The following is a 17,056-nucleotide window of genomic DNA, read 5'->3' as shown; positions in this document are numbered from 1 at the left end:
GACCCGTGAATGTGTGATTTGCACATTTCAAGGACATGGAATATTTGTATCTTGTTAGTGCCATTCTCTAGGTTAATCCCTAGGAAACTTAATACTTTTCTTTTTGTTTAGTCCAGTAGTTAGCAATTCTTTTTAGAAAGAAGTGTTGCTTGCATATTCCTGCATTTTGAACTTTGAATTATATTTCAACAAAAAATACTCTCCTTTCTTCCGTCAGTGGCATTTCTGATTTTGCTACTGGTGGTAGACATATTTTTCTTTCAAATAAGCGGAAGTAGTAAAAGCGGTGGGGGTAGGGGACCATGGCTATGCTTCATATTACGAATGACTTTCATTTTACAAACAAAAGGTATGAGACTTGTGGTTCCAAACAATGTCTGAAATAATGAAAGGACACGTTTTTCAAGGGACCTCATAGACTTCTAAGCAGGGGTGAAAGTAAAGCTGAAGATTTATCCGTACAGGGGCCGGCTCCGGTCCCCAGAGGGGAAGGGGCCTCGGGTGGAAGGGGTAGGGCTGGAGGGGGTCAGCATCCCCCAGCCAGTCCTTCCTGCTGCCTGGCCCATTCCAGGCAGCCGCGGGGAAGTGGGGGAATGGGTGCGGGGGGCAAAAGGGGCAACGACATGAAAGTGTTGCCGCAGCAGCACTTTAAGCAGGGTCTTTTGCCATGGCATCACTTTAACGTTGCTGCCACTTTTGTGGCCCCTTCCCCCTCCCACCCCCCCCAGCTCAGCAGGGCCACCGTCGGCAGCGCTTTAAAGTCAGCTGGATACGGGCCAGTACTGATGACCACTTTTTACTGGTACGCCGTGCTGGCCTATACTGCCTTAATTTCACCCTGCTTCTAAGTCAGAAAATGGACCATTGTGAAATCTCCTGACTTCCTGCCCAATACAGGCCATAGAATTTCACCCAGTACTTCCTTTATCTAGCCCATTAAGAGAGGTGCCAGGGTTTTGAAGTCTGGGAATGTTTGAATCCAGAGCATTTAGTTCAAGTCTCACTGTTGTTCGGGGTGATGTGAATCATTTCACATTTATCCCCCATTAAGCACCTCCATAGATTAATCATAAACTTTCAGATCAATTTAGTGAGTACTAGGTGATGTTTATTGCCGGTGTCACTCCTGATTTCATGTGTGCCATTTCACCATGTTAGGGATACCTGACATATCATAGGGCTGTTGAAACGTATGTTGTTCTTTGGAAGTTGGCCTAGAGATACAGCATATCGAATAAAGAACAATGTCAATTATTGGTTAAATTTTGTCTTTTCAATAGGACACCATGGTTGTAGCTGGATTTAACGTGGCTAAGTCACCTTCCGCAAATGAAGATGACCGACATTGCTGTCACCTGGAAGTATCTGAAGATGCAGGATCAGCAGTTTATGTACGTGGGTACACAGGGTTCAATTTTCCACTTTAGATGTCCAAGTTGTCATTAATTTGTTGTTTAACAGAAGAGAAAAAGTACTGATAGAAAAAACACATTATTGTAAGTACCATAGGCATGTCTACATTGTGCAAGTGCTGACTACGGGGGTGTGAATTGCAGTGAGCACCAAAGTGCTGTGCTATAACTCCCCTAGGTGGACACTGCTGGTGTGAACTGAAAGGGACCTAGTTTGTGTTCCCTTAGGGTACGTCTTCACTACCCGCCATATCGGCGGGTAGCAATCGATTTCTCGGAGTTCGATATATCGCGTCTCATGTAGACGCGGTATATCGAACTCCGAACGCGCTCCCGTCGACTCCGGAACTCCACCACCGTGAACGGCGGTGGCGGAGTTGACGGGGGAGCCGCGGACGTCGATCACGCGCCGTGAGGACGGGTAAGTAATTCGAACTAAGGTACTTCGACTTCAGCTACGCTATTCGCGTAGCTGAAGTTGCGTACCTTAGATCGAACCCCCCCCCCCAGTGTAGACCAGGCCTTGAAGAGGAGTATGTTAACACGAACAAAATACCTTTTAGTTCATGTTAGCAGTGTCCACGATGGGCAATTACAGAAAAGCATTTTGGGTGCTGCAGTTCACTCTCCAGTAGTCTGAATTGTCGAACCATGTAGACAAGCTCATAGATTGTTTGCTAATTATGGTGCAAAACCTTGAAAGTTTTTAGGTTTGAGAGGCATCTTATGGTATGTCACTATATCAAAAATTAAATGTAAAAACATGCTGTAATGCAAAATTAAGGTTGTACAGATAACATAGTTAAAAAGTCAAAGCCAGTATTAAAGTTCATACAGCAATGTTCATTTGGACATGTGGCAGATGTTTCCTAGCCCATTTTTTCAAAGTAGTGTAGCTTATCAAGATGGGCAGTGGGTCCTGGTTTTTCCTTGCTGTAGGAACCTGGGAATTGGCAGGGGGTGGAGATGGGAATCCTGTCTGCTACAGCTCTTTTATAAAGCTGTGGCAGAGTAATGGGAATCTTAAAGTGCTGGATCCGGCTGGATCAAGATGTGCAGTGGGTCCTGGTTTTTCCTTGCTGTAGGAACCTGGGAATTGGCAGGGGGTGGAGATGGGAATCCTGTCTGCTACAGCTCTTTTATAAAGCTGTGGCAGAGTAATGGGAATCTTAAAGTGCTGGATCCGGCAACGGAAGAATTTCCCCTGATGCACACTTTACGCAAGGCAGTTTATACTGCCTAGTGAGGCCCCAGATATAGGTGACATGTTGAAGGAAGGGCTGACATGGCAGGGATGTGTCAGGAGCTGTGGTTGGGGTCAGAGCGTGTAGTGCTTTGGCTATTCTGCCCATCTGTTGCAATTTACACAGCCCTCCAGAGTTGTCTGAGTTACTCTGTGGGCTGCACTGATCCTGCAGCAGCCAGGAATTGAAAGGGTGCAAAGGTGGTTTAAATCATCATAAATTACCCTCTCCCTTGGCTGTTACTTTAGCACTATGTTTCTTAGAGGCACAGTGTAAAATCTCACTGTAAATATATTCATTTCCAGGCTGTTGTGGGGTTATATTTTTACCTCTGCAGTATTAAAGGGTATGTTAATCCATAGTTAGACCTCTCATTTTTCATTTATTAAGAAAAAAAAATGTTTTAATAATATTAGCACTTAAATGGTGTTGGCCATAGATTCTTCTAACTTACTGAGATGTGGGAATGGTCATTATCCTCTTTTGCTTCTGCTGTTATTTGACTGGGATAATAAGTCCAGCAGTTCATGTGCTTACATAGCAATGGCTGTATCTTTTCTATTGAAAAGCTATCAATGTTCTTTGCAGGATCTGTAATCTTTATTTCAGACCTGTTATTGTCTTTTGTCTTTCATAAGCCAGGCTTTTATAATCTTTGCTGCATTTTAATGACAATTTTTCAATATCCCTCATGCAAATTATCCCAGCAGCAGTTCTAGTACCTGGCAGGCTAAACAGTGAATGTATGTGTTTTTTCACCCTAGAAGCAGTGTTGTGATATGAAATGAGGTAGGACTGCATTGTGGTGTGCTGAAAACACTTTAGCTGACGACTACTCTGATCAGGCTCAGAAATGATTTTTCAGTTACTTACAACTTTTATTTTAAAATTTCTCACCCAAAATCATACACCAAACAGCCTCATTAGTGGCTAGTTATATGCTAAGTGTCAAGCTCCAAACTTGTGTTTGGCTGGAACTGTTTTAAAATGATTTTTTAACTCTTTAAATTCAAAAAAGTTGAATGAAATTTTGCCTCTAAAACACCTCTATGGGTTATTTAAGCCCACAGTAGAGGTGTGAACCAGTGAAAAAGGGGTATAGTGCAAACTGTTTTGTTGCATTAGTTGTTGGTGACAGTGATGATGTAAATATAGGATGCATAAACACCCTTAAAAGTAATATACATGAAACAATGGGTAGGTAAAGTTTTAGCCACTTTGTGTAACATAATTTCTTAATCACAACCAGCCACAAACCAATGTCAAACATCTTGCTATAATTATTTACAAATAAAATAGTGCTTCATTAGTTTTACTGCACTTATAAAACATACCACATGCCAAACAGATATATTGGTAGACTAGGGGCTTGTCTAGATGAACAGGTAGTTTGCAGCAAGTTATGGTGTAAATCTCTATCCCACATTAGCCTGCCGTACAGTAAATGTCCACATGGACCCTGCTGTTGTGGTATAATTCTGTGACTTTGGTTCCAGTCTTCCAAACACATTAACTTTACTCACAAGAGTAGTCCTATTGACCAATGTCTTTTAAATTAGCCTGCATTTTTTTTACTTTAGTCAACCAAATATCAATTTTCCAAATCATAAATTGCTTTAGCTTGCTGACTATTTGAATAGTGAGGGATGTAGAATCAGAAATGCAGGGCTGGAAGGGATCTCGAAAGATCATCAAGTCCAGCCCCCTGGTAGTGAGACAGTACCAAGTAAACCTAGACCATCCCTAGACATCCCTTGTCCAACCTGTTCATAAAAAACACCCATGATGGGGATTCCACAATGTCTCTTGGAAGCCTATTGCAAATTATCCTTGTCTTTAACTATTCTTAACCTAAATCTCCTTTGCTGCAGATTAAGCCCATTACTTCTTATCCTGCCTTCAGTGGACATGGAATACAATTGGCCACTATCCTCTTTATAACAGTCTTTAACATATTTGAAGAATGTTATTAGGTCCCCATTCTGTCTTCTTTTCTCAAGACTACACAAGCTCAGGTTTTTTTTAACCTTTCCTCATAGGTCAGGTTTCCTGAATCTTTTTATCATATTTGTTGCTCTCCTGTGGACTCTTTCCAGTTTGTCCACACATTTTGTAAAGTGCAGCACCCAAAATTGGACACTGTACTCTAGCTGAGCCCTCACCAGAGCCAGGTAGGGTGGGACAATTACCTCCTGAGTCTCAGATATGGCACCCTTGTTAGTACTCTCTAGCATAATATTTAGCCTATTTTACGACTGCGTCACATTGTTGGCTCTCATTCTGTTTGTGCTCCACTACCATCAGTTACCAGTTATTCCCCATTTTGTATTTGTATATTTTATTTTTTCTTCCTAAATAAGTGCTTTGCATTTGTCTTTATAGCATTTCATTTTGTTGAATTCAGAGCCATTCTCCAATTTGTCAAGGTCATTTTGAATTCCAATTCTGCCATCCAAAGTGCTTGCAACCCCTCCCAGCTTGGTGTTAGTCACATATTTTATAAGCATACTTTCCATTCCATTATCCAAATCAGTAATGAAAATATTGACAAGTACTAGACCTATGACAGATCCCTGTAGAACTCCACTAGATATGTCCTCCTAGCTTGACAGTGAACCATTGTTAAGTATGCTTTGAGTATGGTCTTTCAAGCCTTAGCTGAGTCAGCTAAGTAGGGGGAGAAACTCGTAGGGAAACCTTGCTCAGTCCCAGTACTGCTTCTGAGGTCGTGCTGGCATGAGGGAGAGTGTGATGGCAGTGGAAACGGGGATACTGAGATGAGGCTTGGGATGGTCATTTCCTGTGGGAGTAGGAGACTCAGGGTATTGGGCTCGGGTTATTTGTCTCCCATTGAAGAACTTATGACCCAGTTCCTGGGTCTGTGAGTGTCTCGTATTCATTACCAAGGGTAATGGGGGTGCTGATAGCCATTAAGCCCCCAACTGTAAACACTGTATATAATGCAAACCATTTCAAGCCAGGGGGTGCAGCAGCACCTCCTGCGTCCCTAGTTGGAGCACTTATGCTCATTCTTGTTTCTCCTCACACAACCCCAACATGGCATGGCTTGTAGTTAGGACCCCATTGTGCACATGAGGCTGTCGTGCATAGGGGCTAGGGGACTTGCCTACGGACACACACAGGGCATAGCAGGGACCTGAACTCCGCTCTCCCCACTTCTAGGCACCCAGCACTGGCCTTTCTGTTTTTATGTAAGGCTAAGACTCTTATCTAAGAGTCTTATGTAAGGTTCTTGTAGTTTCATCAATTATGGAGGAAAGGAGGAAAAGAGGCATTGTGTTGACTTATCTTTTATCACCTGAAGTCAGACTTGACTTTTGTTGGAGAATAAAGAATTTTAAAAATACTTGCTTAAGCAGTTTGAAATTGTATGTGTTATTATCATTGTACTGTACTGTTTTCAGATTTGTAATCCATAAATCTGATGACTGTTTCTTCTCCTCAGATTTATACTAAGCCAAGTACAGTCACTGCTTCAGAAACAGCATCCATGGTGAGTTTATATTCTAGTAGTTTTTTTAACTTGCATATGTAATTTAAAAGGGTCACTGAAAGAGAATGAGTAGAAAATTTTTCTATCTCCTTTACTGGAACGTAATTTTTAAGTGGCCATTTCTTTGGCTTTGCATTTTGCAAATAACATGCATGGAAAATACCCTAACATTTTGTAAATAGTACTTCACACTTCTCCAGTGTATTTCTTGCCAAAATCTTTAAAAGTTCAACTAGGGCAAACTCCTGCACCCTAGAAAAGGTCGACTTAGTTGGGGTTCACACAGGTTCGGGAGTCCACACATACACAAAACATTGCAGGAATGAGACCAAAGTAGGTATCACAGCATCCTTGTGAAGTAGGAACATGGATCACTTTGCTCACCTCTGAAATACAAAAGGACTTCTGGGTTGGAACACAGCTTTTTAACAGGGCAGAAAATGGAAAGCAGAAACTCAAGTAGGGGAAGCCAAACTATTCCAGTTCCTAGAATTTTTGTTTCTTTTGGATTGGCACTTATTTGAGTTAGCTTAATATTGGAAGCTTTTGTTTCTCTGGTGAAAGATATCTCTCCCTCTCTCGAACGCTTAGCCAGACAGTTGGCCATAGTGATTGTTCGCCATTTGGTCCGTTCCTGTGCAACCGCAAAGGCTTGACGGCCTGAGAGTCCAACATCGGAAAAGACTTGATGACCCATGTAATAAGGAGTCTGCCTCTGGGTCACCTCTACCCCTCGATTGGTGGAATTTTATCCCAGACAAGTCATCTAGAGAATGGGGTTCACTGGAACGTCTTGTGGCATCCCTACGACATGTCCGAAAAACGTAAGGTGCTGCCTGTGGACAGTGGCCCCAGAAGTCTATAGACCCAAGCAACCATAAATATCTGCATTACAGATGAAGTCATTCCACTTTATGCCCAATATACGAGATTGATATTTTATGTGGAAAACCTCCAGCTTTGTCCAGTGTCCGTGTTTCGCAGCTGTACAACAGTGTGGGAAGGATACAGCTCGAATAAATCCTGAACTTGGTTGTCATACTAAGATGATGTTGATTCCATATCTGTTGTAAATGCCCCATAGCAGATGCTGCAATGCCAATCCAGTAGAGAATTTCCGTGTGAGAACTGGAGGAGCAGATAAGTATAGAATCTAGATAGCAAAAGCTGGAAACTGATTGAACAGTTTCGTTGTTCAAAGAGATTGGAGTCGCAGGTGGACCTGGTCCTAGATTTTGCAGGACCATGAAACTTTGTCTTTGACCATGAAACATGGAGACCAATCTTAGCTGACTCCTCCTTCTTATGCTGGAGTGCCTCACAAAACCTGTTGGGGCTTTGTAATAAAAGAACGTCATCAGCGTAGTCAAGGTCTGTAAGTGAGGGATCACCGATCTCGATGTCCATGGATCTGACAGAATGCTGCATTATGAAATCCATTGCCCGACAAAAGAGTGCAGGGGCCAAAATGCAACCATGCCTAACACCCTGGTATCCGGTTCCCCAAATGAACATGGGCAGTGGTTCCATTATGCAGCTCTTTAATCAAGTCCAGCAGAATGGTAGGGACACCTACGCCCTGTAAGGCTGTCCATAATGCAACGTGGTCTACTGAATCAAATGCAGCCTTAAGATCAACATATGCTACGTGCAGGGGCCTCCTGAACTCACAATGTATCTCCAACAACAAATAGGACCAAAATGGCGTCTAACATGGACCTGTTCCTCGTAAAACCTGACTGTTGGGGACGATGCTTCCGATGTATCAAAGGCGCCAGGCGTGCCAGCAAAACATGCGCAAACACCTTCCCTGGAACGGAAAGCAAGGTGATCGGCCTGTAGCTCTGACATCCACTGCATGGTCCCTTACCCTTATAGAGTGAGATCACAATGCCGTCTTTCCAGGTGGTTAGCAGGGTTCCAGGTCTCCGCACCAGATGAAAGATGGCCAGAAGTGATTCTGCTACAGGATCAATAGCACATTTTAGCAGCTCTGAGGGGATGCCATCAGGACCGGCTGGACATCCGTTTTTCAGTTTAGAGATGGCATGCTTCACTTCATCCAATGTTGGTGTATCAGTACAAATGTCTGGATCCATGCAGTGTGAGAGAATGTCATCATCCATTTACCCGGATGGCCTTGGCTGTCATTCAGGATGCTGTTTGTAGTGACTACTTTTTGACCGCTGAGGTTGCGAATGGCACGGAATGCTGGCTTCAAGTCGCCCAGGGCTAAGCCAGATTCAGTATCATCCACCACTTGGTTATAATATGCCTCATGATCGCGGAGTGTCAGGGTTTTAAATTTTTGATTCAGCTGATTATGAATGTGCTTATTACTACGCTGGCGGGCTGCGGCCTTCAATGTAATTATTTGGAAGGCCTCCTCCGATAGCCATGGTCGGCGTGCTAGATGCCGATAGCCAACGGTCTGCTGGGCAGGTTGGTTGAGGGTAGAAGTGAACAGGGACCCGGCAACATCCACATCATCTGGCAGATTAGCTGGAGCTGAGTATCTGTTTCTGACATCAATACAAAACCTGTTGGCTAAACCTGGCACACGGAGTGCGTCAATGTCAAACTTCTTCATCATCGAGAGGGCTTTACCTGCTTGTTGGAGCATCAACACCATACGGGCGACAACTAGATGGTGATCTGTGTTTGCTGCACATTCCGCACCATGATATTGAAGGTGAAGGTGAAGGATCTGTGAGCCTGTATTTGTGCTTTTCACAAGTTAGAGCTATCTATACTTCCCTTTGATCTTAAAAACAAACAAAACTTGGTTCTTGTTGGACACTGGCCTCCATCTAACGCTGCCTATTGCAGTGATTGGTTTTTGTTTGAAACATCCGTAGACCTACATACAGAGTGGAAATGTGTGTGAGATACTTTCAAAAAATTATATACCTTCTTTAAAACTATCACACAGCATTCTCACTGATCCACCATCTCCCTCCCTCAGTTTGGAGATTCAACTTTTTGAGGTATGACGTAGGTCTTTCATCTATGTGTCCATTTTATGTTGTTTTTTTGTAGGAAAAAATTGTAGAAATTCTTTATCATCTTCAGTTAATTTGGGGGAACTGTTTTTTTGTTCATGGAAGGAGCTGGCAGGCACATTGTGGAACTTTATGTGGGGGGATGCTCAGTAAGACAGAACTCTTGAACTAGCCTTCAAGGACCTCAGAGGTTCAAAAATCTTAAAAGCTAGAGAAATTTCCCTGTATGACTGTTGCAGGAGATGTGAGACTCAAGAGCAGTAATGCTGCGTGGTGATCTCTGCAAAGAAGAATTACAAAAATATTTTATCAGATTATTACTGCATCTATAAAATGTCCTCAGATGCCAGGGCGATGGATAAAGTTAAAATCGATTAAAAATATATTTTCATGTGTGCTTTGTCATGCTTATACTGGTTTTATTCACATAGTGACAGACACATTCAAATAAGTTGAATTGACTAGTTTATATTTATAACAAGGAAAACACAATCAGAGAAAGAAAAGGAGAGTGAAAATCAAATACCTCCTCATGTTTGCTTGCTGCTTGTGGATAGTGGACATATTTATTTTGAGCTCCTAAAATGAATAAGGTAGACTCCTGCTCTAACAGCTGTGTGAAAGTAGAATGAATTATCTTGTAAAAATAAGAATGGATTAAAGAAATGCTGTATGTACCTTTATGCTGTATGTAACTTTGACACCTGAGGGGACTAGACTAGATAGTGCTTTTTTTTTTTTTTTAAATGGCAATAAAAGGACAATATTTGGTGCGGGAGGGTTAAAAGAAATAATTTTGGATTGATTTTTTTTAAGTAATGTTTTCATATGTGTCTGCTTTTTTATTGTCTCTTTCCAGCCTGTTGCACCAAAATACACATATACTCCTCTGAATCATCTTAAAGGTGGAACTATAGTCAACTTGTATGGTGCTGTGAAATTCTTCAAGCCCCCATATATAAGCAAAGGAACAGGTATGTACTGTATCTGACAGGAAACTTAAAATCTCTTAATATATCTCAGGCTGTCTGAAGTGATTCATGTCTATGAGTGCCAACCTTGGGGCAGACTATCAAAAAGCAGGGCAGCTGGTTGTATGCTTTATAATTAGATTTCACCAACCCAGTAGCAAACGTGAACTCCTGAAGCACTCTAACAGTCTTACCATGGAGTCACAGACTGTTCCCCTGGGCATTCCAGTCTGTCTTGCCAGTTAGTGATAGTTTGTTTCCATACATCAAAGATCACAAAATATTTGGTTGTTTTCAGTCCTAAGAGACCAGTCATTTACCACAGGTCAATTTATACCTCAGATCTCACACTAAAGACAACGTGTAGCCAATCCTGTGGTAAACTAAGGATTTATTAACTAGGAAAAAGAAATGAGAGAGCTATTTACAGGTTAAAGCATGCAAACATATATGCACAAATGAGTTACAATGTATGGTTTTAAGAGGTGACAGAGTTGTAGTAATCTGTTAGCACTAAATGTCTTTTAGGGCTGTGTTGATGGCAGACCAGGTCAGTCCAGGCCAATTTACTTTCTGTTTGGATAGATCAAAGTAATTGTTGAATACAAAAGAGTGTATAAGGTGTTTAAACTTCATGGAAACTAATGGGCCGCTACTTGTCTTGTTCTCACATATCTGTTCCTGTACAATGAAATAGCAAACATTTACACTGTGTGTACACCTGAGAGTAAATAACCTATCAAACTCCAATGAAGCCTTATGGAATGCAAATGAAGAAGAGTGCTAGCTTCAAAGCAAATGGTCATTGTGTGTAATGATCTGAGGTCAGAGATTCAAAATGCATTCCTCTCTCTCTCACATCAAAGGAAAAGCCATGTGAGTAAAGACACTCCCAGCTTCCTTTCTGTGTAAATGAGCTATAAATATGGATTCAAGAAAGGATGGTGGGTGGACTCTTACAGGGAAGTGTGCCAGATGCAAAGTTGGGACCCCCAGAGACAGACTGGATACCCTGAAAAGACTTTTGGGAGACTGGCAGTTTATTATATCACTGCCACCATTTGGAGTTACAAATTGTGATTTACCTGTACATATATTTTACCTGCTTTAATATCTCAATAACGCTCACTTTTTTTTCTTAGCTAATAAATCTTTAGTTAGTTTCCTATAGAATTGACTGACAGCATTGTCTTTGGTGTAAGATCTGGAGTACCAATTGATCTGTGATCAGAGACTGATCTTTTGGGATGGGGAGAAACCTGATGTGATGTGATTTTGGGTTTTTTTAATAAACTTTTATCACAAAGTTCAGTTTGTCTGGCTTGCAAGATAGACTGGAGAGGCTAAGGGTACTGTCTGTGATTTCATGGTAAGACTGATGTAATGATCCAGGAGTTCACATTTGTTGTTTGCTTGGTGAAATCTAACTACAGAACATACCACCAGTTTGGGGTGTCTGCCCTTGTTTTCTGACAGTCTGCCCTGAGATAGGCTCTTACAGTGGTGTGCCACTCCAGACAGCATGACAAGGGACAACCTAGGTTGACCCTTAGGAACTCTGCTTCTGTTTCGCAGCTCCAGCCCTGTGAGAGTCAAAACAGCAAAAGAGATGAAAAAATGTCTTGTTCAATATCTTTATTTCCTTTTTCCAGAATTCAGGCTTGATGGGACAAGTCTTTTTGTATGTAGCCTCTTCATGGGTGTGAATGGGCAATTACCAGTCTTGTTGTGATGTCCTACAATGGCCCATTTGATTTTGATAGCCTTCTTAATGAGCAGGAGATGATTCCTTCTGAAAAGTTGACAGTTTCAGGGAAAAAAATGCTTAGTTATAAAGCAAAAACTTAAATATTACCTTAGAGCATGTGATAAAGATAAAATAAGTGAGATTAATGCAGGAAAAATGTACAAGTATTTCATAAAGTCTAAACACAGTGTTAGAAGTTCAACACCCATCTTCAGCATATTAACATGCAGGTGAAACAGATTGGTTTCCTGTGATGAATTTGTCAGTGCATGGCTGAGGCTGAAAGCTTTGGCAAGAGCTGGTGCCTGGTCAGCCAGTATCACAATAAACAAGTGGGGTTTTTTTTTAGGCCTTTCACATTTATGGCATTACAAAAAACCAAAAAGCCATTTTCAATGTACTGATATTTTCATACCTGTAGCTATAGAGGGTAAAACTAAGAAGAATAACAGAATGACATCTGAAATTTATTCCTCAAAATAGAGCTTTTAAACTTTCCCTATTTTGCACAGTGTATGTGATTCCATTTAAACAAACCGGTGGAGAAAGTAAGTAGAAAATGGATCTCTTTTATGGTAACAGTCCATACAAATTAGGGAAGAAGACTTGAAGCACAGAAGCCCAGCACTTATCCTTGGAGGGAATAGATTGTTCTGCTACTGTGTATAATAATTCTTTGTTGATATTTTAACAATGAGTGCAATTACACTGTGCTGCAAATGTGACACTGTTGTGTTGCTTACACAAAGCAGTAGTTCAGAGCATAAAATACTCATTTTACTCATAATGGGAACACTTCTTGTTTGTGGTGTCATGCCCAGAGGCTGTGCTCAAGTTTGGGGCCCCATTATGATAGGTGCTCCATAAACATAGAGGTGCCTGCTCCATTTATTCAGAGTGAATCAAAAGCCTATGCTGGTTGTTCAAAGGCTTCAGTACATTTTAAGGGTTTTTTTCTAACAATGTTACCGCTGAAAGGGAAGGTAAAGTGTCTGTTGTAAAAGCTCTTAAAGTTAGAAGCCTGATTTATGCAATTTTAGTATCCGTATAATTGTCAGTTTAGGAGTGATTTTTTTTTTTTGGTAACTAAAATTTTTCTATATGTTCAACCCCTAGTGTGGACACAGTTACGTCAATAAAAAGATGTCCTATTAGGGTTGCCAACTTTCCAATTGCACAAAACGGAACACCCTAGCCCTCCCCTTCCCTGAGGCCCCGCCCCCTGCTCCCTACAGTCCCCCTCCCTCGGTGGCTCGTCTCCCCCACCCTCATTCACTTTCACTGGGGCAAAGGGTTGGAGTGCAGGAGCGGGTAAGGGCTCTAAATGGTGGGGGTGGGCTCTAGGGTGGGGTCAGAAATGAGGGGTTCGGGGTGCAGGAGGGGGCTACAGGCTGGGGCAGGGAGTTGGGGTGTGGGAGGGATGAGGGCTCTAGGCTGGGGTGCTGGCTCTGGGGTGTGGCCGGGGATGAGGGGCTTGGGGTACAGGAGGGAGCTTCAGGCTGGGGGGTGGGGCCCAGGGATTCGGAATGTGGGAGAGGGCTGCGGGATGAGGCAGGCGGTTGGGGTATGGGAGGGGTGAGGGCTCTGGCCTGGGGGTCCTGGCTTTGTGGTGGGGTGAGGCCAGGGATGAGGGGTTCGGGGTGTGGGAGGGGACTCTGGGCTGGAGTGCAGACAGGGTGAGGGCTCTGGGCGAGGGGTGCAGGTGAGGACTATGGGTTTGGGTGGGCTCAGAGCCGGGGGTTAGGGTGCAGGAGGGGGTATGGCTTCTGAGCTGGGGGTGTGAGCTCTGGGGTGGGGCCAGGGATGAAGGGTTTGGGGTGCAGGAGGGGGCTCGGCTTTGGAGGGGCTCATGGCTGGGGGTTGGGATGTGGGCTTACGTCGGGTGGCTCCTGGTCAGCGGCGCAGAGGGGCTAAGGCAGGCTGCCTGCCTGTCCTGGGGCACCGTGCTGCGCCCCGGAAGCGGTCAGCAGGTCTGTCTCCTGCGGGGGAGGAGGCAGGAGGCTCCGCGGAGCGTGCTGCTCTCACTCACAGGCACTACCCCTGGCCAATGGGAGTGTGGAGCCGGTGCTTGGGCAGCGTGCGGGCCCCGTGCCCCTCCCACATAGGAGCCAGATCTCCTGGCTGCTTCTGGGACGCAGTGTGGTGCCACGGGACAGGTAGGGACGAATCTCCCTTAGCTCCGCAGCGCTGCCAGTGGGACTTTTGATGGCCTGGTCATCACTGCTGATCGGAGCGGCCAGGGTCCCTTTTCGACCGGGTGTTCCAGTAAAAAACCGGACACCTGGTCACCCTATGTCTTATGCCAGTTTAGAATATTTCCCTTCTCATATGGGAATAGCTATACTGGTATAAAGCACCTATATATTGTTATAAATGTGTCCATACTCCAAGGGTTGTACTGTTTTAACTCTACACGTATAGGTAAAATATTATACATCTCTTGTGTGCTATTGAGTTATCAGGAAATGTAATAGTATTTCCTGAGGACAATTATGAAACATAATGTGCACTGCTACCCCACTATAATGCGACCCGATATAACACGGGTTGGCATATAGCGTGGTAGCAGCGGGGCTCCGGCTGCTGCGGGGAGCTCAGGGCCCTTTAAATCGCCGCTGGAGCCCCTGGGCCTTTATTTAAAATGAGTTAGTCGTGTATTGGTTATTTTATGTTGCTGGTAGAGAGCTCTATGAGAGAGTCAAACAGCACTGGTTATGTTTTCTGAAAATGATCTTTTTGACAGTACTGTAGACGAATACAGGAATAAATGTAGAAGAACAAGCTCCAGCTGTTCTATGTTATGAATATTATTGTGGCTGTTACATTATATACCATACATTCCTAGGTATACGTAGACAGTAATTGGAAAAAAAATCTTTGCCCAAATCTAATTTATTTAGACTGGGGGTGAATAGGTATTTGTTCCAGCATGTAGAGTTGGAAATATATTATAAAATAGTTAATATATGCACACACACACACACAGAACTATGTCTATATTATATATATATTACACCTAATATACCTTGATTCTTTTACTTTATGCACAGAGATATGTTTATATTACATTTATAATATCTGGTATACCTTGATTTTTATATTATATTTTCATTTCAATTTATATTATATATTTATATTATATGATACTAGATCTATTATATTTATGATGCTGGTTTTGGCCTAAGAACATTAAATGATAAAAGTTTTCATATAAATGCACAATATTAGGGCCAGAAAACATAATTTGGGTCATCCAATCTGATGTGTCTCTCCATGCCTCTGTTTTTTCAAAAATCCATCATAACCCAAAGGTTCCTAACAGTGAGAGAGTTCCCTCAGCTGATTCTGGGGGTAGCTGGTGCAGCCTTCAGGCAGGTTAATGAATCCAGCTGGGCTGTGGGAGAATGGCCTGATTGGTCAGTCCACCTGATTGACTAAAGGAGCCAATAGGTTTGCATTTAAGCACAGCAGGAGGTTTCTGGCTGCTCAGCGCTTTCACCCGCAGCTGCAGTTGCTCGTGTCGCTGCCTTGTTCCCAGCCTTGCTCCTGTACTATTCCAGTCTGCTGCTGCCCTTTCCACGTCCTGCTCCCTTGACTGTCTTCTTACTCTGGCTCTGACCTTTGGCTTGATTTCTGTGTCCTGATTCTGGCTTGGCATTTGGCTCTAGCTTCCCACTCCTGTCCTCCAGTTCTAACCAGTAAGTCAGAGTGCCAATCCCAGTCCTGTCACCCTCTATGCTGCATAACCTGTTTTAGATTATCTGTTGTATTGGTGTGTGTCACGTCCCCATCTAGTCTCTTACTTTATCCAATTGCTCATATGGAGGAAGGGGATAACTGTATGAAAATCTAGAATATTGCGATCTGTTTAAAAAGTTATGACTCTCTGGTTACCTTTTCTAGTCCAGAAGAAGTGTTCTGTGAAGCTCAACAACTTGTCTCTTCCACCAACAGAAGGTGGTCCGACAAAAGATATTACCTCACCCACCTTGTCTCTCTATTTCAAAGTAGTCATTCATATAGTGTAAAATTGGAATTGTTGAAATCCTCATTTATCAGAGCCCCAGTAGCCACCATTTCCTACACTCTTCCACAGCACGTGGTGTTAAATGTGAAATAAAAAATGAGGTTGATACTCTCTAAAATCAGAAGAGAAAAATAACTCTGTAATTTATGGGCAAAATTCTCTTGTGTGGCAGACCTCTGATACTCCCTTTCTACCAAACTCCCACTTAAGTCAGTGAAAAGCCTAGTTGTAAAGGGAGAGCAGAATGTCAGAGATGAGGTCCACCGCATGAATCAGAGAGTAGAATTTTGACCCAAGATATGTAAAGAGATAAGTTATTTCAGTATTGGTTCACGCTATCTGTGTTGTGGTCTTTGGCACTGAAGCAAACTTGTCAAATTCTTATGCTGCATGGTGCCTTTGCTGGATCTATTCAAATGTTCAAATCTATTTAAAAAAAGGATTTGAAAAATTGAATTCACTGTAACATTTTGAGCCCTTAATTTTAATCAGAAAGATATATATTTTTTAAACTATGGATGTAGAACTGCAAAGATTACATTTTTCAGTCCTGCTTCAGGATATTGCCTGGGGTGTTATTGTGAAGGTAATTCCCTCTAGAAATACATTAGGTTTCAAATGTAACTTCTTGAAAGGCAGAAATCCTTTTATTTCTCTTTCCTTGGTTCTTGTAACTTATGTTGACTGACAACCAAAAGGGCAAGTAGGCAATGAATCAGTTGTAGAAAGATGTAAATCCTCAGATCTAAATATTGCTAATAAAATCATAAGGTTTTTTATTATTACCTAATAAGATTTCTGAAGATATCACAACCACCTCTCCTAAGTGGTGGTGGAAACTTAAACCCCAACACTGTCATACACTAGAACCATAGGGTTAGAAGGGACTGCAAGGTTCATCAAGAGAAGCTTCTTTTGAGTTCAGTATGACTCCACATGGGTACAAGAAGCTGTCCATGTAGATTCAGTTGTAGGTTTGGGGCTTTAATGTTTATTTCCATTATGTGCCCTTTTCCATTAAATAAGACTAACTTATTGCTCACTGGGTATACCATTACCCGCAGACAGATCCACAGTGTGCTGAATTTTTGTCATATCGGTTGTTAGCCATTCTTGCCAGTCTGAAATTTTCTGGTTAT

The 17,056-nt window shown here is 42.5% G+C and overlaps 1 protein-coding gene and 1 long non-coding RNA gene across 15 annotated transcripts in view; one reads left to right on the top strand and one right to left on the bottom strand.

Annotated features, from left to right (window-relative positions):
- POT1 (protection of telomeres 1) overlaps positions 1-17,056 on the top strand; it is a 177,642-nt gene that overhangs the window by 62,355 nt on the left and 98,231 nt on the right. For all 14 annotated transcript variants that reach the window (XM_039511181.1, XM_039511113.1, XM_039511109.1 and 11 more), the window contains 3 exons: positions 1,281-1,391; positions 6,123-6,170; positions 10,032-10,146. In XM_039511181.1, coding sequence (XP_039367115.1) covers positions 1,281-1,391; positions 6,123-6,170; positions 10,032-10,146 — 274 coding nt within the window. The remainder of the gene's footprint in view (positions 1-1,280; positions 1,392-6,122; positions 6,171-10,031; positions 10,147-17,056) is intronic.
- LOC120389045 overlaps positions 11,862-17,056 on the bottom strand; it is an 85,032-nt gene continuing 79,837 nt past the window's right edge. Inside the window, exon 5 of the long non-coding RNA XR_005590731.1 lies at positions 11,862-11,935. This is a non-coding gene — a long non-coding RNA (uncharacterized LOC120389045). The remainder of the gene's footprint in view (positions 11,936-17,056) is intronic.

Source organism: Mauremys reevesii, linkage group 1 (genome assembly GCF_016161935.1).
Source record: "Mauremys reevesii isolate NIE-2019 linkage group 1, ASM1616193v1, whole genome shotgun sequence".
Classification (NCBI taxonomy): Eukaryota; Metazoa; Chordata; order Testudines; family Geoemydidae; genus Mauremys; species Mauremys reevesii.
This window is presented reverse-complemented; position numbering and strand designations above follow the sequence as displayed.